Consider the following 22,895-nt stretch of genomic DNA (forward strand, 5'->3'; position numbering starts at 1 on the left):
GCATCCGGTCCCATGGACTTGTGCTCGTCCAGCTTTTCTAAATAGTCCCGAACTACTTCTTTCCCCACAGAGAGCTGGTCACCTCCTCCCCATACCGTGCTGCAGAGTGCAGCTGTCTGGGAGCTGACCTTGTCTGTGAAGACAGAGGCAAAAAAAGCATTGAGTACAGTAGCTTTCTCCACATCCTCTGTCACTAGGTTCCCTCCCTCATTCAGCAAGGGGCCCACACTTTCCTTGACTTTCTTCTTGTTGCTAACATACCTGAAGAAACCCTTCTTGTTATTCCTAACATCTCTCGCTAGCTGCAACTCCAAGTGTGATTTGGCCTTCCTAATTTCACTCCTGCATGCCTGAGCAATACTTTTATACTCCTCCCTGGTTATTTGTCCAATCTTCCACTTCTTGTAAGCTGTTTTTTTGTGTTTAAGACGAGCAAGGATTTCACTGTTGAGCCAAGCTGGTCGCCTGCCATATTTACTTTTCTTCCTACACATCGGGATGGTTGTTCCTGCAACCTCAATAAGGATTCTATAAAATACAGCCAGCTTCCTCGACTCCTTTCCCCGTCATGTTATTCTCCCAGGGGACCTTGCCCATCAGTTCCCTGAGGGAGTCGAAGTCTGCTTTTCTGAAGTCCAGGGTCTCTGTTCTACTGCTCTCCTTTCTTCCTTGTGTCAGGATCCTGAACTCGACCATCTCATGGTCACTGCCTCCCAGGTTCCCATCCACTATTGCTTCCTCTACTATTTCTTCCCTGTTTGTGAGCAGCAGGTCAAGAAGAGCTTTTCCCCTAGTTGGTTCCTCCAGCACTTGCACCAGGAAATTGTCCCCTACACTTTCCAGAAACTTCCTGGATTGTCTGTGCACCGCTGTATTGCTCTCCCAGCAGATATCGGGGTGATTAAAGTCACCCATGAGAACCAGGGCCTGTGATCTAGCAACTTCTGTTAGTTGCTGGAAGAAAGCCTCGTCCACCTCATCCCCCTGGTCCGGTCTGTAGCAGACTCCCACCACGACATCACCCTTGTTGTTCATACTTCTAAATTTAATCCAGAGACTCTCAGGTTTTTCTGCAGTTTCATACCAGAGCTCTGAGCAGTCATACTGCTCTCTTACATACAACGCAACTCCCCCACCTTTTCTGCCCTGCCTGTCCTTCCTGAACTGTTTATATCCATCCATGACAGTACTCCAATCATGTGAGTTATCCCACCAAGTCTCTGTTATTCCAATTACATCATAATTCCCTGACTGTGCCAGGACTTCTAGTTCTCCCTGCTTGTTCCCCAGGCTTCTTGCATTTGTGTATAGGCACTTAAGATAACTCGCTGATTGTCCCGCTTTCTCGGTCTGAGACAGGAGTCCTCCCCTCTTGCAGTCTCCTGCTTGTGCTTCCTCCCGATATCCCACTTCCCCACTTACCTCGGGGCTTTGGTCTCCTTCCCCCGGTGAACCTAGTTTAAAGCCCTCCTCACTAGGGTAGCCAGCCTGCTTGCAAAGATGCTCTTCCCTCTCTTCGTGAGGTGGAGCCCGTCTCTGCCTAGCAATCCTTCTTCTTGGAAGACCATCCCATGGTCAAAGAATCCAAACCCTTCTCTCCGACACCATCTGCGTAGCCATTCGTTGATTTCCACGATTCGACGGTCTCTACCCTGGCCTTTTCCTGCCACAGGGAGGATAGACGAGAACACCACTTGCGCCTCAAACTCCTTTATCCTTCTTCCCAGAGCCACGTAGTCTGCAGTGATACGCTCAAGGTCATTCTTGGCAGTATCATTGGTGCCCACGTGGAGAAGCAGGAAGGGGTAGCGATCCGAGGGCTTGATGAGTCTCGGCAGTCTCTCCGTCACATCGTGAATCCTAGCCCCTGGCAAGCAGCACACCTCTCGGTTTTCCCGGTCAGGCGGCAGATAGATGACTCAGTCCCCTGCGGAGAGAGTCCCGACCACCACCCTCCTCCTCCTCCTCTTGGGAGTGGTGGTCGTGGAACCCCCATCCCTAGGACGGTGCATCTCATGCCTTCCAATCAGTGGAGTCTCCTTCTGCTCTGTTCCATCAGGTGTATCATCCACTCCACTCTCTGCACTAGCACCTGCGGAGAGAACATGAAAACGGTTGCTCACTTGCATCTGTGTTTCTGGTACATGGATGTTTCTGGTACTCTTTCCCCTTCTGGAAGTCACATGCTGCCACTTATCCTCGCTGGCCTTCTGTCCCCGCTGCGTAGCCTGCTCTGAATCTTCAGAACATTGTGCCCGCTGAAGCTGATCCTGACGTCTATCCAGGAAATCCTCATTTTCTTTTATGGAACGCAGGGTTGTTATTCGTTTCTCCAGACCTTGAATCTTCTCTTCCAAGATGGAGATCAGCTTGCACTTTGTACAGACAAAGTCGCTTCTATCCTGTGGAAGGAAGACAAACATGGCACATCCTGTGCAGGTCACAACAGCAGATTGCTCAGCATCCATGGTCTCTTCCTTCTAAGAGCTTCCTTACTTGTGGCAGAAGCTACTCAGAGAAACCTGCGAGAGGGGGCCTCAGTAGGCTCTCTCCAGGCGAACTCCCAGGCAAACTCCTTCTGTTTGCCTCGCAGCTGACTGCCTTTTTATAACAGTCAGGCCCAGCTGGAACAAAGCACTCCCAGGTCACACTGGTCAAACAAGCAATCAAACAATCAAGCACACAGTCAAACTGCCAAACTGCCCCCCCAACAGACACTCAGATACTCACCAGCGCAGTCCCCCTACTGCAGCACTTAGCGTACCTCTGCTCAGAGGGATCCCAGGCAAACTCCTTCTGTTTGCCTCTCTGCTGTTCGCTGCCTTTGCGGGTGTGTGTGTGTGTGTGCGGGTGTGCGCATGCCCATGTGGGGTATGTGTCCCATGCTGTGTGCATGCGTGTCCTTTGCAGGATTTGTGTGTGTATGTGTGCGCGCACCCATGCAGTGTGTGTGTGTGTGTCCCCCATGCGGTGTGGGTGTGTGTCCCATGCGGGATGTGTGTGTGTGTGTGTGTGTGTGTGTGTGTGTGTGTCCAAGGCGAGGGGGGGGGTGTATATCCTATGCAGCGGTGGGTGGGTGTCCTATGCGGTGGGTGCACGTGCATGGCCCATGCAGTGTGTGTGTGTGTATGTAGGCATGAGAGTGCACATGGCTCATACAGTGTGTATGTCCCATGAAATATGTGTGTGCGCACATGACCCATGCAGGATGTGTGTTCCCTCCCCCACAGGCAGTGCATGTTTGTGTGTCCCATACAGTGTATGTGTGCAGACGTGCGTGACCCATGCAGGGTGTGTCCCCCATGCGGTGTCACTGTCATGCACTGCAGAGCCTGCAGTTGTGTCTGTGGTGCTCGCCGAGGTGTTTAAGAGCTTGTGCTGGCTCCACTGGGACGCTGCCGGGGGGGAGCCAGCGCCAGGCCAGGCTGCAGACTAACGGCCCATTTTTCTTCCAGTGAAGTGCAGCATCCAGTGTCTCCACGGGAGGTTCAGGGAGGAGGAATGTTCCTGCCTCTGTGACATCGGCTACGGTGGAGCGGAGTGCGGCAGTGAGTCCGGCTCAGTCACGTGTGCCCCAGCTGCTGCAGGGGTGGGCAGTTCCCCTGCGTCCTCAGCTGCAGTCCCAGCCCGGTGCAGCCCCCACACTCCCTGCCAAGGGGCACAAGGAGCCAGCTCGGCTCCTCCCCTCCCCTCCCCGGCTGCGCCCAGAGGCCATTCCAGGCTGGGCACCGGCAGCGCACGGCGCCGCCAAGCTGGCTGCTGACCCTGTTTCACAAGCTGGTCGCTAAGGGAGGCTGCAGTTCAGCCCAGCCTCTGCTTTCAGCCCTCGGCCCCTTTGCTGGGGGTCCCGAGCTCCCGCGGGGCCCAGGACTCCAGACAGCTAGGTCGTGGCATCAGCTGTGCCCCTTTGTGGTTCTTTAGATTTCTTCAATCCCAGGCTGAGCAAATGACGTCCATTGCACCCTGTGTCGGGCAGAGTCCGGGACTGGTGGGGCCTGCCCATATTCAGCATTGGGTACACACAGCTGTAGCCACGGCTTTGCCCCCGAGTTCAAACCCATTTTCAGCGGCTGTTTATAATCAGCCCCCACCCCAAGAGCGGCCAGGGCCAGATGTGGATCCTGGCAGACGTCCCCCTGGCCCAGGCAGAGGGGTTCCAGTGGGTTCCCTACGTGGCTAGGGTTACGAGGGTAGCAGATCCTAGAATGGGGCAGGCCTGGTTGGAGCCCGCTGGTGCTGGCAGGGGGAATAGCCCAGGATGTGCCGTGTGCTCTCCAGTGCGTGGCCAGGTGAGCACAGAATTACTCCAGGGATGGGGTCCCTGCTGCATGCTGCTCTTGTCTTGTTGGCGTCAATGCACTGCCAGGCTTGGCCCCTCCCTGGGCCCGTGTCGCAGTTTGCCTGGCTGCATGGGTGAGTGTTAAATGCCCCCAGTTTGCAAAGGTGTAAATGACTCCAGGGGCGGGGGCGCCCCCTGCTGTGCAGCCAGGGGGCTGGTTGGTTGTCATTTGTTGCTCTTCTGCCCGTCCCTCCCAGTTCTGGAGACGGCTGCTCAGTCTCGCCTCCTGTCCCCCAGCTGCTGGCTAGCAGTGAGACCAAGGTGCAGATGTGATGCTCCTCAGCTAGGGCTGGACCTGCTCGGGCTAGCTGGCCCATCGCTGGCCGGGTCAGAGGCGGAAGATCTTGATGCCATTCAGTGCATGTTTGGAACCCGTGAGACTGGGGCAGTGCCCTATGGGAACCCCAGGTCTCTGTGCAGGTGGCGTTGGGGGTGAGGGCAGAGCTGCTGTTAAATTAACCCCCCTGGCTGCCAAGGGCAGGGGCTGAATGGTGCCACACTTATGGGGAGTCTGAACAAACGTCCCCCAAACGTCTGACTACCAGTGCGGGCTCCTTTAAGAGGTGCCGACCTGCCTGATGCAAAGGCTGCTGGGCCGGAGTAATGCCTGGCGTAAGAGTGACGCCCTGTGGGGAGACCTGAGCAGTGCATGATCCTAATCCTTCGGTTCCACTTCCTGCACCCCTGACGTGCTGGGCTGAGGAGAGTTACAGGGGGGGTTACATGTTCCTGTAGGTTTCATCACATGACATAATCTTTCATTAAAGATTAATCTGTAATTCCTGGAGGCTGCAGGCCAGTCCTGGAGGGTTGGCAACCCTAGTTACAGGTGAGAGCCTGCCTGCTGAGTGACCGGACTGGCACGTGTAGAGGGCTCTGCTTTCTCTCTTGCAGGCAGAGTCCCTGGGGGTTAAAGCAGGGACTGATCCTTCCCTCTCTCTCCTCTCACAGCGAAGGTTCAGTTCCCTTTCCACACCTGCGACCTGAGGATAGACGGGGACTGCTTCATGGTTTCCTCTGAGGCAGACACGTACTACGGAGCCAAAATAAAATGCCAGGTAACCCATGTGCTGCAGGCAAGACCCAGTTCCTAGAGAGAGCCAGACCCTGCTCCTTCCAGTCCCAAAACACAGGCCACAGCTGCTTGAACTAAAGGAGAGCTCCTGAGCTGCTAGGAATAGTAGGTCTCTTACCTTTTCTGTGGGGCATCCAGTAGAGGGCAGCCTCACTCACTCATGCACACAGAGCTAGTGCGTTGCTTAGGAAGCCGCATTCGGTAATATTTCAGTCTGGGGACAGGGGAATGAAATCCAGGCTGGGATTCACCTGCACAGCACTGGAGCTTGTGCTAACACACTCTGGGGAGGGGGCTTCCCTCTTTCCCACCAGCCCTGCGGTCTCTTCAGTCCCCAAGGCCCCACGTTTTATAAGGAACGCAGGGATCTGGATTCACGCGGGACCCCAGGCAGTCTCCAGCGGCTCCTCGGAACCACTGCATGGCACAGGCCGAGCACGTGGTGGGCACCATACGAACTGTGGTGGTTTCTGAATGGCCAGATTGTGAGCAAATGTTACCCAATGCCCCTGGGCAGATGAAAGAGACCACGGTGCAGGCAGCATGGCCTGCTGGTCACGGCTGGGCTGTGTCCACACGCTAAGGGCAGCCACGAGGCACGGGGATGGGAGCAATCGCCGAGGGCAGTAAGAGCGAAGCTGGCTGGGAGGCTGGAGAACAAGCAGCAGGATGGGGTCTGGAGTCACAGCGGGCCAGACAGCCTGCTGGCCACCCTCCCGGGTCACATAGGGAGCATGGGCCAATCAGGGCGGTACTTCCCGCTCTCGGCAGTGCTCCGGGGCTGGGGCTCTGGCTGGCCTAGCGGGGGTGTGGGAGTGGCAGCCGGCCCACGTTCTGTAGCCCCCGGCGCTAGTCCCATCGGTCCTGGCAGAAAGGCTTGAACCTGGGGCCTCTGGCTCGAACAGCCTCTGCAGTGTAGCTAAAAGAGCCCCCCCTCGAGCCGGCTTGTTAATGGCTTTCTGTGGGGGGACAGCACGCCCCGGAGCGGGGCTGGGTGTCACGAGCCACCGTGGCCTGCGGCGGCATTTCCGAGCTGATCATTGACCCTGGCGAGCTGCGGGGACGGGCCGCAGGATTGGAGATCTGCAAGGGCGGCCGGGTGCAGCACACAGCGGGATGCATCCAGTGATGAGCTGCCAAAATCTTAACAACCAGTTCCCTATAAAAAGTTCTGATTTAAGGGGGGGGAAGGAAGAGGAGGGGGAAACGGGGGAGGGGCCGGGGCTGGGGGAGACATACTTGTGGGGCCTGGAGCAAATTGCCCCACTTGCCCCCCCCCGGCAGGCCTGGAGCTCGCAGCCCACCCCCCACCCCTTACCTTGCCAGCAGCTCAAAGCAGCAGGATGACGGTAGTAAATCAGGCGGCCCGGATAATCTTCATCCTAGAATATTAAAGGAATTAATGAATCTCTGAATTGACTGGAGATTAGCTAATATAGTTCCTATTTTCAAGAAGGGAAAAAAGAACTACAGGCCTGTTAGTTTAACATCTGTAGTATGTAAAGTCATGGAAAAATATTAAAGGAGAGAGTAGTTACGGACCTTGAGGTCAATGGCAATTGGGACAAATTACAACATGGTTTTTCGAAGGTAGATAAACCAACCTGATCTCCTTCTTTGAGAAAGTAACAGATTTTTAGACAAGATCTAATATATCTTGATTTCAGTAAGGCGTTTGATATGGTACCGCATGAAGAATTACTGGTTAAATTGGAAAAGATGGGGATTGAAATGAAAATCCAGAGGTGGATAAGGAACTGGTTAAAGGAGACTGCAGCGGTCATATTGAAAGGTGATCTGTCGGGTTGGAGGAGGTTACCAGTGGAGTTCATTCAATCTATTTATCACTGACCTCGGAACCAAAAGTAGGAGTGGGCTGATAAAGTTTGCGGATGACACGGTTGGGAGGAGAAGGATCGATATCCTCCAGGGAGATTTGGATGACCTTGTAAACTGGAGTATTAGTAATCGGATGAAATTCAATAGTGAGAAGTGTAAGGTTATGCATTTAGGGATGACTAACAGGAATTTTAGTTATAAGCTGGGGACGCACCAGTTGGAAGTAACGGAAGAGGAGAAGGACCTAGGAGTCCTGGTTGATCGTAGGATGACTATGAGTCGGCAATGTGATGGCTAATGCGGTCTTGGGATGCATTAGTATTTCTAGTAGAGATAAGGAGGTGCTAGTCCGAGACCTCATTTGGAGTACTGTGGGCAGTTTTGGTCTCCCATGTTTAAGAAGGATGAATTCAAACTGGAACGGGTACAAAGAAGGGCCACTAGAATGATCCGAGGAATGGAAAGCCTGTCGTATGAAAAGAGACTTGAGGAGCTCGGTTTGTTTTCCTTAACCAAAAGAAGGTTGAGAGGAGATATGATTGCTCTCTTTAAATATATCAGAGGGATAAATACCAGGGAGGGAGAGGAATTATTTCAGCTAAGTACTAATGTGGACACGAGAACAAATGGATATAAATTGGCAGTCGGGAAGTTTAGGCTTGAAATTAGACGAAGGTTTCTAACCATGAAGGGAGTGAAATTCTGGAACAGCCTACCGAGGGAAACAGTGGGGGCGAAGGACCTCTCTGGCTTTAAGATTAAGCTTGATAAGTTTATGGAGGGAATGGTTTGATAGGATAACGTGATTTAGTCAATAGGTCAATAACGTGCCACCACTGGTAATTAGTACTGAGAGTCAATGTTGGGATATTGAAAGTCTTTTTCCTGAGTGTCTGGCTGGAGAGTCTTGCCTGCATGCTCGGGGTTCAGCTGATCGCCATATTTGGGGTCGGGAAGGAATTTTCCTCCAGGGTAGATTGGCAGTGGCCCTGGAGGTTTTTCGCCTTCCTCTGCAGCATGGGGCAGGGGTCGCTTGCTGGAAGATTACCTGCTACTTGAAGTCTTTAAACCAGGATTTGGGGACTTCAATAGCTGAGTCAAGGGAGAGAATTATTTCAAGAGTGGGTGGGTCAGCTTTTGTGGCCTGCATTTTGCGGGAGGTCAGACTAGATGATCATAATGGTCCCTTCTGATCTTAAGTTCTATGATTCTATGATTCTATGACTCAGGAGCTCAGCTGAGAAAGAGTAGGGGAGAGAGTAGGGGGGAGAGTAGGGGCCAGGGGGAAACATCCTCGTGGGGCTGGGGGCCCGGGGCAAATTGCCCCACTCCCCCCCCCCCGCGGCCCTGGAGCTTGCAGCCCCCCCCCTTACCTTGTCAGCAGCCCAGAGCTCAGCTGAGCTGCCCAGCTGCTGGCCATGCTGTGGCTCTGCAGGGTGGGGGAAGCGGGGGAGGGCTCGGGGGAGAGATCCTCGTGGGGCCGGGGGCCACTGCAGGGCCCGGGCCAATTGACCCACTTGTCCCCTCCCCTCCGGCCAGCCCTGGAGCTTGCAGCAGCTCCCCTCCCCACCTTGCCGGGCCACTCAAAAAGTGGCAGCAGGATGACTCCCGAGCTCAGCTGAGCTGCCCAGCTGGTGCTGGTGGCTGGCCACGCTGCAGCTGGGGGGAAGCCGGGGACGGGCCGGGGGAGCCCTCAGCCTCCCCAGCTGGGAATCCTGGGAGCAACAGAATGGTCCGGCCCACGGACCGGAGTTCTTTGCCCACCCCCTGGCCCTTTAACAACCGGTTCTCCACGGAGGTCTAATTTTAGCAACCGGTTCTTGGGAACCTGTGGGAACTGGCTCCAGCTCACCACTGGATGCATCATGCCAGCCCTTCCCCCACCCCCAGGCTCTCGCCCCTGCAGGCCATTCCATTGATTTCACTCCTGAGTGGCCCCAGGGGGAGCGTCCAGTCCGGTTTGGCTGCCGTGTGTCGCAGCCTGAGCCCTCTTCCATGGCAGGGGTTTGGGAGCGAACAGCCCAGGCCAGCTTCTGCCACAGCGCTGGAAGCCGAAAGCCACCTCGTAGGTGGCTGGAAATTTCCTCTCCATTTGCAGGCAGGATCTTGGCTTTGATCTCTGAGGCCAGTGTCCCGAGCGCTTCGTGCGCACCTGGCGCAGGTGATAGACAGAGAGCACCGGCTCGGAGCCCTGGGGAGTTAATCTGCCCACAGGGGTGCCGATCAGCTGGGAGAGCAAGTGTCGCTCTCTCGAGTGGCCGTTCCATGAGAACAAAGCAAGCCAGCTTCTGGGCTCCCGTGGGCCGTGTTCACGCCGGCGCAGCAGACTCAGTGCTGGTGGGAGCTTGCTAGGGTGACCAGATGTCCCGATTTTATAGGGACAGTCCTGATTTTTGGGTCTTTTTCTTATATAGGCTCCTATTACCCCCCACCCCCTGTCCTGATTTTTCACATTTGCTGTCTGGTCACCCTAGAGCTTTCAGTCCCTTGTTCCCTGTGGAAGAGAAGACGCTGGGGAACTGGACTCCTCTGCCTGCCTGGAATGGATTTGGGTCACATGGGAGAAGTGCACAGATGGGAGACTGGCCCGTCTGGGTGGCAGGGTCTACACTGTGGCTGAAGGGCAGGGTTAGCCTGTGGTGCCGGCTGGCTGGTTTCTTGATTTGGCTGTCTGGGTCTGATCCCCTGCAGGAGAAAGGAGCCGTGCTGGCCCAGATCACAAATCAGAAAGTGCAGGATATTCTGGCCTTTTACCTGGGGCGTTTGGAACCCACCAATGAGGTGACAGAGCCGGATTTTGAGACCCGGAACTTCTGGATCGGTGAGTGACTGCAGTGTTTGCTGCCGAAGGACAGCGGGAGCCCCAGGGCTGGGACAGGACTTTCCAGAGGCAAGGAGGAGGTGAGCGCGGCCCTAGAGACCTCGCAGGCTGTGTCCCGGCCCGGAGGGATGCTGTTGCAGTCTGTCCTAGCGCTGCCAGCAGAGAGTGCAAGGTGACCCTGGCGGGATCTCGAGGCAGGCGCAGAGCTCTGTGCTGTGTCCAAAGGCTGGAGTCCCGTCTTTCCAGCTTTGAAAAGTCCTCGCTCCGATTGTAGGGCAGCACGTAGGGTACAGTAAGATCCAGCCCCGCTTTCCGGATCACAGGCCCTAAGTGATCACAGTCCTGGCATTTCCATAGAGCGTGTCATCGTCAAAGTGCTCTGCCGACGGGAGCTAATTAACGAACTCGATTGCTGTTGTTTCCCAGGGGCAGGGTTGCTCATGGGGATGTTCTCCCTCAGGCTGCGGATGGAAGTGCTGCTTCCGCAGAGCATTAACCCTCCCCAGCCCCCCAGGAGGGAGGCATCTGTGTTTCACAACTGGGGAAACCAAGGCATTGCAGGGCTCCGACTTGCCAGGGTTCACCCCAGGAGTTGGGATTAGAACTTAGGACATCTTGCCACCTCAGCCTGTAGGCACCTGGCCTCGCTGTTGGGACTGGGTCGCAGTTACTCGCTGACAGTCTGTGGGTGGTGGCTCAGCGGGAGAGGGGGGTGGAGCGGAAAGGGTGTGCGAGCAGCAGGGACAGCTGCAGGAGTCTGGCTCGGGTGGGAGGCCAGGAACCCACACCCAGGTACAGCTGCCACACTGTGCCCTCCGTGGGGGCTGGCCTGTGGGGCATTCCCAATGCAATGCCCTCTGAGGGTGAGGGAGCTCGAGATGGGGAAGGGATGGGGGAAGGAGGATGAGCCCCATCGCTCTAGGGGCCAGACACAGGGCACTGGTACCTAGCCCAGAGGCTGCCACGCAGCTCACCAAGAGGCATTGACCGTGCAGCCCCGGCTGTTTGAGTCAGCAGAGCCCACGGGCGGCTTTGCAGTGCAGGCAAGTTCAGAACTGGGAGTGTGATACAATCTTAACTTCCTGATGGCAGCAGGGGCAGAACTGATCCCACTGCTCCAAAGTCACCTGAGCTAATGGAGAATCGCTGCTAGCAGCGTGGGGCTCATGACACACAGCTCAGCAGCAGGGGCATGGCCCTGCGGTTGCTGTGCTGCTGGGGCTGCTGACTCACATGGACAGGCAGCCCTGCTCCTCGGCAGAGATGCAGCCAGTGGGGACCTGTGTGATGAGACTCAGACCCAGCGCTGTGGTGGTGCGCGCCTGCCCCAGGACATCCCCCGTGCTCTCTCGTTTAGGTCTGACCTATAAAACGTCCAAGGATTTGTTCCGCTGGGACACCGGCGCCCAGTACTCCTTCACCAGCTTCGCGTTCGGCCAGCCAGACAGCCAGCGGTAAGTGACCCTGGCCGTGCTTCTGCTGCTCCCGCTGGGTCCCGAGGCCCAGGGACACGGAGCCCGCCAGCGGCACCTGTCAATATTTATTCGTTGTAGTGCAGGAGAACCTAGAAACATCAGTCATGACCCAAGACCCCAGTGTGTCAAGCACTGTACGAACACAGAACAAATAGCTTGTCCCTGCCCCCAGATTTACCATCCTTGTATAGGGTCTCCTGCTCCCCATGCTCTCCTCCCGGGCATGGGACCGCTGTCCTCTCTGCTCTGGGTCTCCTGCACTCCGTGCTCTCCTCCCGGGCATGGGACCGCTGTCCTCTCTTCTCTGGGACTCCTGCACCCCGTGCTCTCCTCCCGGGCATGGGACCACTGTCCCCTCTTCTCTGGGTCTCCTGCACCCCGTGCTCTCCTCCCGGGCATGGGACCGCTGTCCTCTCTGCTCTGGGTCTCCTGCACTCCGTGCTCTCCTCCCGGGCATGGGACCGCTGTCCTCTCTTCTCTGGGACTCCTGCACCCCGTGCTCTCCTCCCGGGCATGGGACCGCTGTCCCCTCTTCTCTGGGACTCCTGCACCCCGTGCTCTCCTCCCGGGCATGGGACCGCTGTCCTCTCTTCTCTGGGTTTCCTGCACCCCGTGCTCTCCTCCTGGGCGTGGGACCACTGTCCTCTCTTCTCTGGGTCTCCTGCACCCTGTGCTCTCCTCCTGGGCGTGGGACCTCTGTCCTCTCTTCTCTGGGACTTCTGCACCCCGTGGTCTCCTCCCGGGCGTGGGACCGCTGTCCTCTCTGCTCTGGGTCTCCTGCACCCCGTGTTCTCCTCCCGGGTGTGGGACCGCTGTCCTCTCTTCTCTGGGACTCCTGCACCCCGTGCTCTCCTCCCGGGCGTGGGACCGCTGTCCTCTCTTCTCTGGGACTCCTGCACCCCATGCTCTCCTCCCGGGCGTGGGACCGCTGTCCTCTCTTCTCTGGGTCTCCTGCACCCCATGCTCTCCTCCTGGGCGTGGGACCACTGTCCTCTCTTCTCTCGGTCTCCTGCACCCTGTGCTCTCCTCCTGGGCGTGGGACCGCTGTCCTCTCTTCTCTGGGTCTCCTGCACCCCATGCTCTCCTCCCGGGCGTGGGACCTGTGTCCTCTCTTCTTTGGGACTCCTGCACCCCGTGCTCTCCTCCCGGGCGTGGGACCGCTGTCCTCTCTGCTCTGGGTCTCCTGCACCCTGTGCTCTCCTCCTGGGCGTGGGACCGCTGTCCTCTCTTCTCTGGGACTCCTGCACCCCGTGCTCTCCTCCTGGGTGTGGGACCCCTGTCCTCTCTTCTCTGGGACTCCTGCACCTCGTGCTCTCCTCCTGGGCATGGGACCGCTGTCCTCTCTGCTCTGGGTCTCCTGCACCCCGTGCTCCCGTTCTGGGCCAGGAACCGCTCTCTTCTGCTCTGGGATTCCTGCACCATGTGCTCCCATAGTCCCCTCCCAGGCCTGGGACTGCTCTCCTCTGCTCTGGGACTCTTGCATGCCCTGCTCCCATGCTCCCCTCCCAGGCCTGGGACCACTTTCCCCTGCTCTGTGTCTCAGGTTTGGGAACTGTGTTGAGCTCCAGGCATCAGCCGCCTTCAACTGGAACGACCAGCGCTGCAAGACCCGAAACCGCTACATCTGCCAGTTTGGTGAGTGGCCCAGCTTCCCTCCTCTCTGCTCGCCCGTAACCCACTCTGCGTGGGGAAGGGCATGCAGGGACTGAGCCAGCCGCTGGCTAGTGCTTGGGCAGGCCCTGTGCGCCGTGCTAGCGCACCTTAGCCCTGACCTGCAGCATCCCAGACAGCGACGCCGATGCCCCTCGGTCCCCACATTCAGCCCCTGCTGGGCTCCCTACAGAGACGGCTCTGCCGAGGCCTTTCCGCCAGCCGTGGTCTCCCTGCACACAGCCCCGCCAGTGCCCCCCATCCCAACATTCAGCCCCTGTCCTGGGCTCCCTACACAGACGGCTCTGCCGAGGCCTTTCCGCCAGCCGTGGGCTCCCCACACACAGCCCCGCTAGTGCCCCCTATCCTAACATGCAGCCTCTGTCCTGGGCTCCCTACACAGACAGCTCTGCCGAGGCCCTTCCGCCAGCCGTGGGCTCCCCACACACAGCCCCGCCGGTGCCCCCCATCCCAACGTGCAGCCCCTGTCCTGGGCTCCCTACAGAGACGGCTCTGCCGAGGCCCTTCCGCCAGCCGTGGGCTCCCCGCACACAGCCCCGCCAGTACCCCCCATCCCAACATGCAGCCCCTGTCCTGGGCTCCCAGCCGCACAGATCTGTCCCTCATCCCTGACCTGCAGCCCCCAGCTATTCCAGGCCTGGGTAACCCTAGTTAGTGGTCTGGGCAGAGAATGAGCCACCCCATACCCGTGGAGCTGGTCCCTGCAAGAGGCCCAGTGGCCGGGCAGCATGGAAGTAGTTTGCCCAGCTGCTGCCCTTCCTGTGCCCAGTCTGGTTAACAGGCCCTGACCTTAGCCACCAACAATTCATGTCCAAGTTTTAAACCAGCCCTTCTCTGGGTCCGAACGGTGCCATGGGAACTGATCCATGTTGCCCAGGTCGGGACTGGTTGGCAGGAGGGTGAGCACGGCCGGGTGCCGGCTGGCACACACCTGTCCCCACTCCCCGGTCTGTGTGCTAGCTAAGCTAGCCACATGGTGCCCAATTACCATCTTATCTAGGGCAGCGGTTCTCAAACTGGGGGTCATGACCCCATTTTCATGGGGTACCAGGGCTGGCTTAGGCTTGCTGGGGCTGGGGCCGAAGCCTGAGCCCCACCACCCGGGACCGAAGCCTGAGGGCCCCCGCCCTGGGCAGTGGGGCTCAGGTTATAGGCCCCCCGCCTGGGGCTGGAGCCCTTGAGCTTTGGCTTTGCCCCCACCTCACGGGGCGACGCGGCGGGGCGCAGGCAGGCTCAGGCTTCGGTCCCCCCTCCTGGGGTCATGCAGTCATTTTTGTTGTCAGAAGGGGGTCGTGGTGCAATGAAGTTTGAGAACCCCCTGACCTAGGGGTAATGTGTGCATTGCGCCTCCTCTAGGGGCTAGTGCACATAAAGGATAACAGCCTACTATTGCTGCTAGCTCATGGGGTTAGCCCTCTGGCTCCCCTAGTAAGGATCTGTGTTTTGGTGCTGCTGACATGTTGGGGTGGATGTGGGGATTTTCTCTCTATGGGGCCTGGCTGGCTGGCAGTGGGCTGCGGCGCCCGACCTGGCAGGGTAGCGCTAATGCCGGCTGGGATCCTTTGCAGCTCAGGAGCACATCTTCCTGTGGCAGCCCGAGCCCTGAGCCCGCACCGCTTCCGGCTGCTGAGCGGTGGGCGCGACGTCGCCTCCAGCCCGCACGCGGCTTGAGAGAAAGCACCCGCTGCTGCTGTTCTGCCAGGTCCTCTACCGCCCCCCTGGGCGCTCGGCCCATCCCAGCCGCGCTGACACCCCCCTGAGGGCCGGGGCTGGCGCCAGGACCTGCCGAATGCTCCGGGAGACAGCGCTTCCCGGGCTGCCCTTCCAGACCGGAGCGGGGCCGTGGGGGGGCCAGATCAACCTGCACAGCTGCTCCGGGGGCCCTGACTCCACCAGAGCCATCGCAGTCGAGCCAGGTGGGGGTCTCTGGGGGGCATCCCAGCCCCTTGCCCACGGAACAGCCCCGAGCTGCTCTAAAACAGCCCCTCCCTCACACATGGCCGCTGGGGCAGAGGCAGCTGCTTCGTGTCCCCACCCCCTTCCTCTGGGGTGTGACGGCACGTCTGCGCGGGGAGCCCCTCGCTTCTCCCAGCTGTGCCAGAGGGAGCAGGGCGCCCCCTGGTGGTTCCCCCAGTCCATCGCTCTGCGGCCCTGAGACGGAATAGGGCCGGCTTAGCGGACTCTGCGGGAGTCGCTGGTGGGAGCGGGCTGGGGTGCTGAGTGGCGCAGAGTCTGTCCTGCCTAGAGCTGGCAGTGCTGTGCCAGGGCTGTGGGCCCCCCCGAATCACAGCTGAGACGCGCCCTGCGGAGAAGGCAGATGTGGCTGCTGGTCTAGGACTCGGTGTCCAGTCGCTAGCCAGGGCCATCCCGCCTCCCGCTGTAGCCCAGCTGCAGGAGGCAGCCTTCCCCGGGCAGGCAGGTGCAGCGTGGCCACGCTCTCGGCCCCACGCCCCTTCGCTGTGCCAGTCGGCCCCGCCATGGCTCAGTGCTAACGAAGCCGGGTAGCTCCAGTACCAACCCGCTAACCTAGCAGAGCCGGCTCTCAGCTCCCGGAGAGGCCTAGAGGCCTCTTCTTTCGTGCTGTGCAGCAGCTCTCCGGCCGGGGCACTGCCTAGGCGACAGGAACTCGAGACCTGGGGCTGTTCTAATAAAGCTGGTCCCTGTCTCCAGCTGCGGGGCTGGCCCGGGGGAGCGGCTGGGAGCCACCCGCCTTGGCGTGGGGCAAAAGGAGGAGAAAAATGGGGAGTGGTGAAAGCAAAAGCCAGGGGCCCTCCTCAGCCTGTCACCTGCTCCCTGCTGCAATCAGCTCTCCTGCCACTTCCCACTGGCATCCTACACTGGGCTAGGGCTCCCCGGCCTGCCTGCCATCCCAGGGCTCGGCTCGCCGTCCCCCTAAGCTGCTGTCCTGCACCGTGCCTGGCCTAGACGGGCAAGGCGGGAGGGCTCAGGGGTTTGAGTATTAGCCTGCTAAACCCAGGGTTGTGAGCTCAGTCCTTGAGGGGGCCATTTTAGGGATCTGGGGCAAAAATCAGTCTGGGGATTGGTCCTGCTTTGGGCAGCGGGTTGGACTAGATGCCTCCTGAGAGCCTATGAAGGAGCTTCTCTGCTAAGAGCTGTGTGTGGCCAGGCCCCCCGGAATGGGAGGGGTCCAGAGCACACCAGACCTCAGCTCGACAGCCCACGGGGGAGATTGTGAAGTGCCCTGCAAAGAAAAAGCAAGGGGGCTTGGGCCATTTTCTGTTGGGGGGAGGGGCTGTGCTCGGGTTTTATACTGGAAATTCCGAGCCTGTCTGGCCAGGCAGACTTGCAGGCAACTAGGGAGCTAGTGTAAACGAGGGAGGGAAAGACGAGGCTTAGTTATTAGCACTGGGTGGGGGTGTCTAAGATCAGGCCATGGTGCAAGGTGCTGTACATGCACACAATAGAGACAGCCTCAGCCCCCAGGCGCTCACGGCCGAAGGATTTAAAACCACTGGGGTTTGCCACCAGCTGCTGTACTCACTGCCTCGGGAACGTTTTGGAGAAGCTGTTTTGGGAGAGATTCCATACACACACTGCATATCCCTAGGGACAGCCAGCAGCTCCTCCGGCCAAGCTAACCCCATCACCCGGCTATTTCGAAGCAGGAAAGGGCCGAAACCCAAACTAAACCCGCTGGCCCATTCGCTAGCCTAACAAAGCACCGACAGGCCACCAGGCCTGGGTTAGAACGTCTGCTACAGGCCCCGTGAAAGGAGCTAACCATGACATTGGCATTAGTCCAGCCCAGCGCCTGGCTCACTGCCCAGGGGAGGGATCTTGGGGTGGGGGGGGATCCTGTGGGGGGCGGGGTATATGATGATGTTGTGAATAGTCAGGGGAAATTTTTTTCATCTGAAACTTTTTTCCCCTCTGAAAAATGCAGCTTCAGGTCAACTGAACCGTTTGGCGAATTCACGGTGAACTTGCCGAATCAGTCAGGGGAAAAGCCCCGAACCCTCGGCAAAAATTGCCAAAAACGTCACAACATTTCCCCCATGTCAACATGATTTTTAGATGAAATTTCCTTCAATGTTATTACAAAAAAATTAAAAATCTTTTAAAAGGTTCAGAAAATAAATGAAACATTTTGTTTGGTCTGAAACAACCCCCCAACCTTTCCATTTTAGGTCACCCTCCATCCAGCCCCCCCACAGCCGGGCTGCCCCCTGCATCTCTGCAAGGACTCAGCACGAACACCAGCGCGTCACCGTTTAGAACGCGCCGCACAAACATTAACCAAATCATTCTCTGTCATTTCCATGGGGAGGTGGTGGTCCAGAGGAGAGTGCAAAGGTGCCAGTGGGGGAACCCCACATGGGAGCAGGGGAGCGCCTCCAAAGGAGCAGGGATCCTGTTGTCTATCAATAAAAACGCAGAAAAATACACGTGACCGGATCCCCCTGGGGTGCAGCCTGGGACGGTGGGACAGTTATGCCCCCTTAACTCTCCCCAGCCTGGGCTGTCTCTCACAATGCCTTGCTAGGGAGCAGCAGCAAACCCCTCCAGGCGCTGTGATCACTCAGCACAACCGCATGTGGAACCCCAGAGCCAGCTACATTGCATGAATGCGCCCAGAGCCACTCATGACTCACACAAAAAAAGGCATCAGAGCCAAATCCCTGCACCAGCTCCCAGCACTGTACCCCAGGTATATACCATCTTGAACTGCTCAGGACAAGCAGTGCAAATTTATTAATTGGTTCACCACTTCATCAATGGAAAGTGGGCATACACCAGCCTTTGTACCCTGAGCAGATTTGCCCCACACTTCATACAAACTCGCTGGTAAAGATAAACAATTAAACAAATTTATTGACTATAAAAGGTAGATTTTAATTGATACTAAGTGACAGGCAAAAGTCAGAGTGGTTACCAAAATAAAATAAAATATAAGCACTCAGTCTAAACTCTCAGCCCTATTCAGTAACATCTAGATGAAGCACAATTGTCATAACTTCACAGGCATTAGTGATACACATCTATGGCTAGAGAAATGCCTTTTGGCAGATCGTAACCTTTCCCCGATACCGTACAAGCCATGCTTTATATGTAAGATCACGATTTCATACAGATGAGGAATATGGGCGTTCCAGGCCGCTCCCCCCAGGTATAGAATGTCACAACACACGCAGGAAGATGTCAGTGAATTGTTTCTCCTAGACCATTGTTCACCCTGCCCCACTAGCCTCCCACCTCTGTCCAGTGCAAACCCGGCTTCAGAGTGAGGAATCCAGCACTGCCGCCAGCCTTTAAAACACCCCGGTTAAAGGGACACGTTCTCCCAAGGCAGCGGAACAGTCCAGTGCTCACAGGGATGGGGGAGTAGGACCCGGCGCAGGGGGCATCAGGATTTTTAATACCACCCTCTTGTGAAGCGTGATACTGCAGGGAAATGACCCGTGTATGGACTGCAAGTCGGAGCTGCTGACCCTACTGGCTGCAAATCCAGATTGGAGGTCCTGATCCGACTCCCCATTCAGAGAACGGGAGTTTTCCCACTGGGCCCTGGAGCCACCAGAATGGTTTCCGACATGCTGGTCAGTGCATCTGAGAGCGCAGCGTGTGTGTGCGTCTCCTCTTTAACAGGCCGCAGCAGGGCTGAGAACAGATGGCTGCTGGCTCAGGTCTCAGCAGCAGCCAGGTGCAGGACACAGAAAGCAAAGGCACGGCAGGGCCCTGGCTGCATATCCCGCAGGAGCCACACGTTAGACAGGGTGATGATAACAACACCCAGCCCATGGCTAGCACTTTTCGTCAGCAGATCTCAAAGTACTTCACAAAGGGGCCGGGGGGGGGAGGGGGCAATAGCCTTATAACAGGGGTCGGCAACATTTCAGAAGTGCTGTGCTGAGTCTTCATTTAGTCACTCTCATTTAAGGTTTCACGTGCCGGTCACACATTTTAACCTTTTTAGAAGGTCTCTTTCTATAAGTCTATAATATATAACTAAACTAGTGTTGTATGTAAAGTAAATAAGGTGTTTAAAATGTTTAAGAAGCTTCAATTTAAAATTAAATTAAAATGCAGAGCCCCCTGGACTGGTGGCCAGGACCCAGGCAGTGTGAGTGCCGCCTTTGGCATGCGTGCCATAGGTTGCCTACCCCACCTTATCATTTTACACATGGGGAAACTGAGGCACCAGCAGAGCCAGGAACCAAAGCCAGCTCTCCCAAATCCCAGCGCAGAGCTCTAGCCACTCAGCCATACTGCACCTTTGACTCCAGTTTCTCCTATAGCTACCTGCAAAGTGCAGGGTTTGGTGTAGATGCCCTGATGGGGTGCAGAGTTGGGAGGGTTTTAACTCCTGCAAGGAATACATGGGCTCCTGCACTCGGGTCTTGCTGTTCCCGCTGACATGGCCATCAAGGGGCAGTTCAGGCCAAGTGCACTGAGATCACCCGCTGCCCACAGAAGGGGACATCTGTTGGTCATTAACTCCTTGGCCAGGATTAGAACTGGTGCACCAGAAGGGAAGTGCGCGCTGTGGCACATGGCACTAGCCACCCCGAGGGCCTGCTGCTCCCTGCTGAGAGTGCTTCCTAGTAGGAACCCCAGCGCCCCCAACAATGGGCCTGTGAAACCAGCCTCCACCCCAGCAAGCCCATGAGAGCCAGGCAGCAATTAGCAAAGGGCCGGTGAGGGGAGCAGGTGCAAGTGGGGGGGCCAGGCCGGGATTGGCTTGCTAGGGCAGAACGTCCCTGGGAAGGGCCCAGTTCTGCTCTCACTCAGGGGAACGCCACTGAAATCAGCCTCTGTTCCACCCCAGGTGCATGGCAACCGCCCCAGCCCCGGTGTCTGTCGCAGCCTCAGGCAGGACTGGGGTGGCACTGGTTTGGGGCACGACGAAGCTGCATCATCTGGGCACGGAGGTAGGCAGTGCTGGGCCCAGCCACTGGATCTCTGGGGAATGGCTGGCATGGCCCCCCCTTGCTGTCTGTTCCCCTGGCCCCCATGGGGACCTGTAGTGATTCTCCAGGCAGGGACACGGCCCTGCCCAGCTGGGGTGAGGGACTGACCTGGAGGGGCAGGCAGTGATGAGCTGCCAAAATCTTGACAACCAGGTCCCTACTGGGTCTTCGGCGGCACTTCAGTGGTGGGTCCTTCAGTGCTGCCGAAGACCCGAGTGAAGGACCTGCCGCCGAAGTGCCGCTGAAGACTTTGAGCACCCCCCGGTGAGTACAAGCCCCACAGGTTTTTTTATGTGTTTTTTTTTAGTCATCCCTGCTGGGGCCCCGTCGAAATCGGGCCCCACACTTCCTAAAGCCGGCCCTGCACATCGGGGTTGCAAAATTGTATGGGGGCTGGGTAGGGAAGGCTGTGCCTCCCAAAACAGCCTGTCCCCCCATCCGACCCCCACCCACATCCTGCCCCTGACTGTCCCCCTCAGAACCCACAACCCATCAACCCCCACCGCTCCTTGTCCCCTGACCACCCCCTCCTGACACCCCCCACCCTAACTGCCCCCCAGGACCCCACCCCCTACCCAACTCACCCCGCTCCCTGTCCCCTGACTGCCCCGACCCCATCCACCACCACCCTGACAGCCCCCCGGAACTCCCATGCTTACCCAACCCCGATCCCCATCCCCTGACTGCCCCCCAGAACCTCCGCCCCCTCCAACTGCTCCCTGCCCCTTATCCAACCCCTCCTCCCAGCCTCGGCCCGGCCTGGCCCCCTTACCATGCCACTCAGGGCAGCGTGTATGGTCACCACGCGGCCGCTGGAGCTCGCAGCCCCCCCTTAGGTGGAACGGTAGTCATGACTGGAGTACAGGTATGGAAGGGTATGTGCTGTTTAGGAAAGACCGAAACAAAGGTAAAGGTGGGGGAGTAGCATTGTATGTCAATAATGAGGTGAAATGTAACGAAATAACTAGCAATGCAATGGATAATACGGAGTCTGTTTGGGCAATGGTCACATTAGGGAAGAAAACTACTAGAGCCTCCCCTGGGATAGTGATTGGGGTGTGCTATAGACCGCCGGGATCTAGCCTGGATATGGATAGAGAACTCTTTAATGTTTTTAAGGAGGTAAATACTAATAGGAACTGTATGATCATGGGAGACTTTAACTTCCCGGATACAGACTGGGGAACAAATGCTAGTAATAATAATAGGGCTCAGCTTTTCCTAGACGTGATAGCTGATGAATTCCTTCATCAAGTAGTAGCTGAACCGACGAGGGGGGATGCCATTTTAGATTTGGTTTTGGTGAGTAGTGAGGACCTTGTTGAGGAAATGGTCATAGGGGACAACCTTGGCTCGAGTGATCATGAGCTAATTCGGTTCAACATAAATGGAAGGATAAACAAAATTGCATCTGAGACTAAGGTTTACGATTTCAAAAGGGCTAACTTTACTAAATTAAGGCGACTAGTTAGGGAAGTGGATTGGACTAACATATTTAGGGATCTAAAGGCGGAAGACGCCTGGGATTATTTCAGGTTGAAGTTGCAGGAGCTGTCAGAGGCCTGTATCCCAAGAAAGGGAAAACGGTCCTTAGGTAGCAGTTTTAGACCGAGCTGGATGAGCAAGCATCTCAGAGGGGTGATTAAGAAAAAACAGAAAGCGTACAAGGACTGGAAGATGGGAGGGATCAGCAAAGAAACCTACCTTATTGAGGTCAGAGGGTGTAGGGATGCAGTGAAAAAGGCCAAAAGCCGGGTAGAGATGGACCTTGCGAAGGGAATTAAAACCAATAGTAAAAGGTTTTTTAGCCATATAAATAGGAAGAAAACCAAGAAAGAAGAAGTGGGACCACTTAAAACTGTAAACGGAGTGGAGATTAGGGATAATCTTGGCATGGCACAATATCTAAACGAATATTTTGCCTCGGTCTTTAATGAGGCTAATGAAGGGTTTAGGAATAGTGGCAGAGCGACTGATGGGAATGAAGGTGCGGGGTTGGAAATTACAGTATCCGACGTAGAAGCCAAACTTGAACAGCTTAACGGTAGTAAATCAGGCGGCCCGGATAATCTTCATCCTAGAATATTAAAGGAATTGGCGAGTGAAATTGCAAGCCCGTTAGCGATAATTTTTAACGAATCTCTAAACTCGGGGGTTGTACCGTTTGACTGGAGATTAGCTAATATAGTTCCTATTTTCAAGAAGGGGAAAAAGTGACCGGGTAACTACAGGCCTGTTAGTTTAACATCTGTAGTATGTAAAGTCATGGAAAAAATATTAAAGGAGAGAGTAGTTACGGACCTTGAGGTCAATGGCAATTGGGACAAATTACAACATGGTTTTACGAAAGGTAGATAGTGCCAAACCAACCTGATCTCCTTCTTTGAGAAAGTAACAGATTTTTTAGACAAGGGAAATGCGGTGGATCTAATATATCTTGATTTCAGTAAGGCGTTTGATACAGTACCGCATGAAGAATTAAATTGGAAAAGATGGTTAAATTGGAAAAGATGGGGATCGAAATGAAAATCCAGAGGTGGATAAGGAGCTGGTTAAAGGGGAGACTGCAGAGGGTCGTATTGAAAGGTGATCTGTCGGGTTGGAGGGAGGTTACCAGTGGAGTTCCTCAAGGTTCGGTTTTGGGTCCGATCTTATTCAATCTATTTATCACTGACCTCGGAACCAAAAGTAGGAGTGGGCTGATAAAGTTTGCGGATGACACGAAGTTGGGAGGTATTGCCAATTC

The 22,895-nt window shown here is 56.4% G+C and overlaps 2 protein-coding genes across 4 annotated transcripts in view; both read left to right on the forward strand.

The window, feature by feature from the left end:
* CLEC18C (C-type lectin domain family 18 member C) overlaps window positions 1-17,260 on the forward strand; it is a 37,421-nt gene extending 20,161 nt beyond the window's left edge. Inside the window, exons 7-13 of one of the 3 annotated variants that reach the window (XR_005589021.1) lie at window positions 3,456-3,548; window positions 5,291-5,397; window positions 9,945-10,074; window positions 11,432-11,528; window positions 13,093-13,184; window positions 14,789-15,136; window positions 17,125-17,255. Coding sequence is in view for 2 of the 3 variants with exons in the window: in XM_039503645.1 (XP_039359579.1) it covers window positions 3,456-3,548; window positions 5,291-5,397; window positions 9,945-10,074; window positions 11,432-11,528; window positions 13,093-13,184; window positions 17,125-17,162 (557 nt within the window). In the remaining variant the exon portion in view is untranslated. Of the gene's footprint in view, window positions 1-3,455; window positions 3,549-5,290; window positions 5,398-9,944; window positions 10,075-11,431; window positions 11,529-13,092; window positions 13,185-14,788; window positions 17,023-17,124 lie in introns of those variants that run through there. The other 2 variants (XM_039503645.1, XM_039503644.1) reach the window with 2 other exon arrangements.
* On the forward strand, window positions 11,689-13,084 carry LOC120384665. The gene is made up of 2 exons (XM_039503648.1): window positions 11,689-11,799; window positions 11,974-13,084. Exon 2 carries the CDS (start codon window positions 12,063-12,065, stop codon window positions 12,981-12,983), a length of 921 nt encoding a protein of 306 aa, XP_039359582.1. The 5' UTR covers window positions 11,689-11,799; window positions 11,974-12,062; the 3' UTR covers window positions 12,984-13,084.
* Window positions 17,261-22,895: the final 5,635 nt, after the last annotated feature.

This window comes from Mauremys reevesii, linkage group 16 (assembly GCF_016161935.1).
Source record: "Mauremys reevesii isolate NIE-2019 linkage group 16, ASM1616193v1, whole genome shotgun sequence".
Classification (NCBI taxonomy): domain Eukaryota; kingdom Metazoa; phylum Chordata; order Testudines; family Geoemydidae; genus Mauremys; species Mauremys reevesii.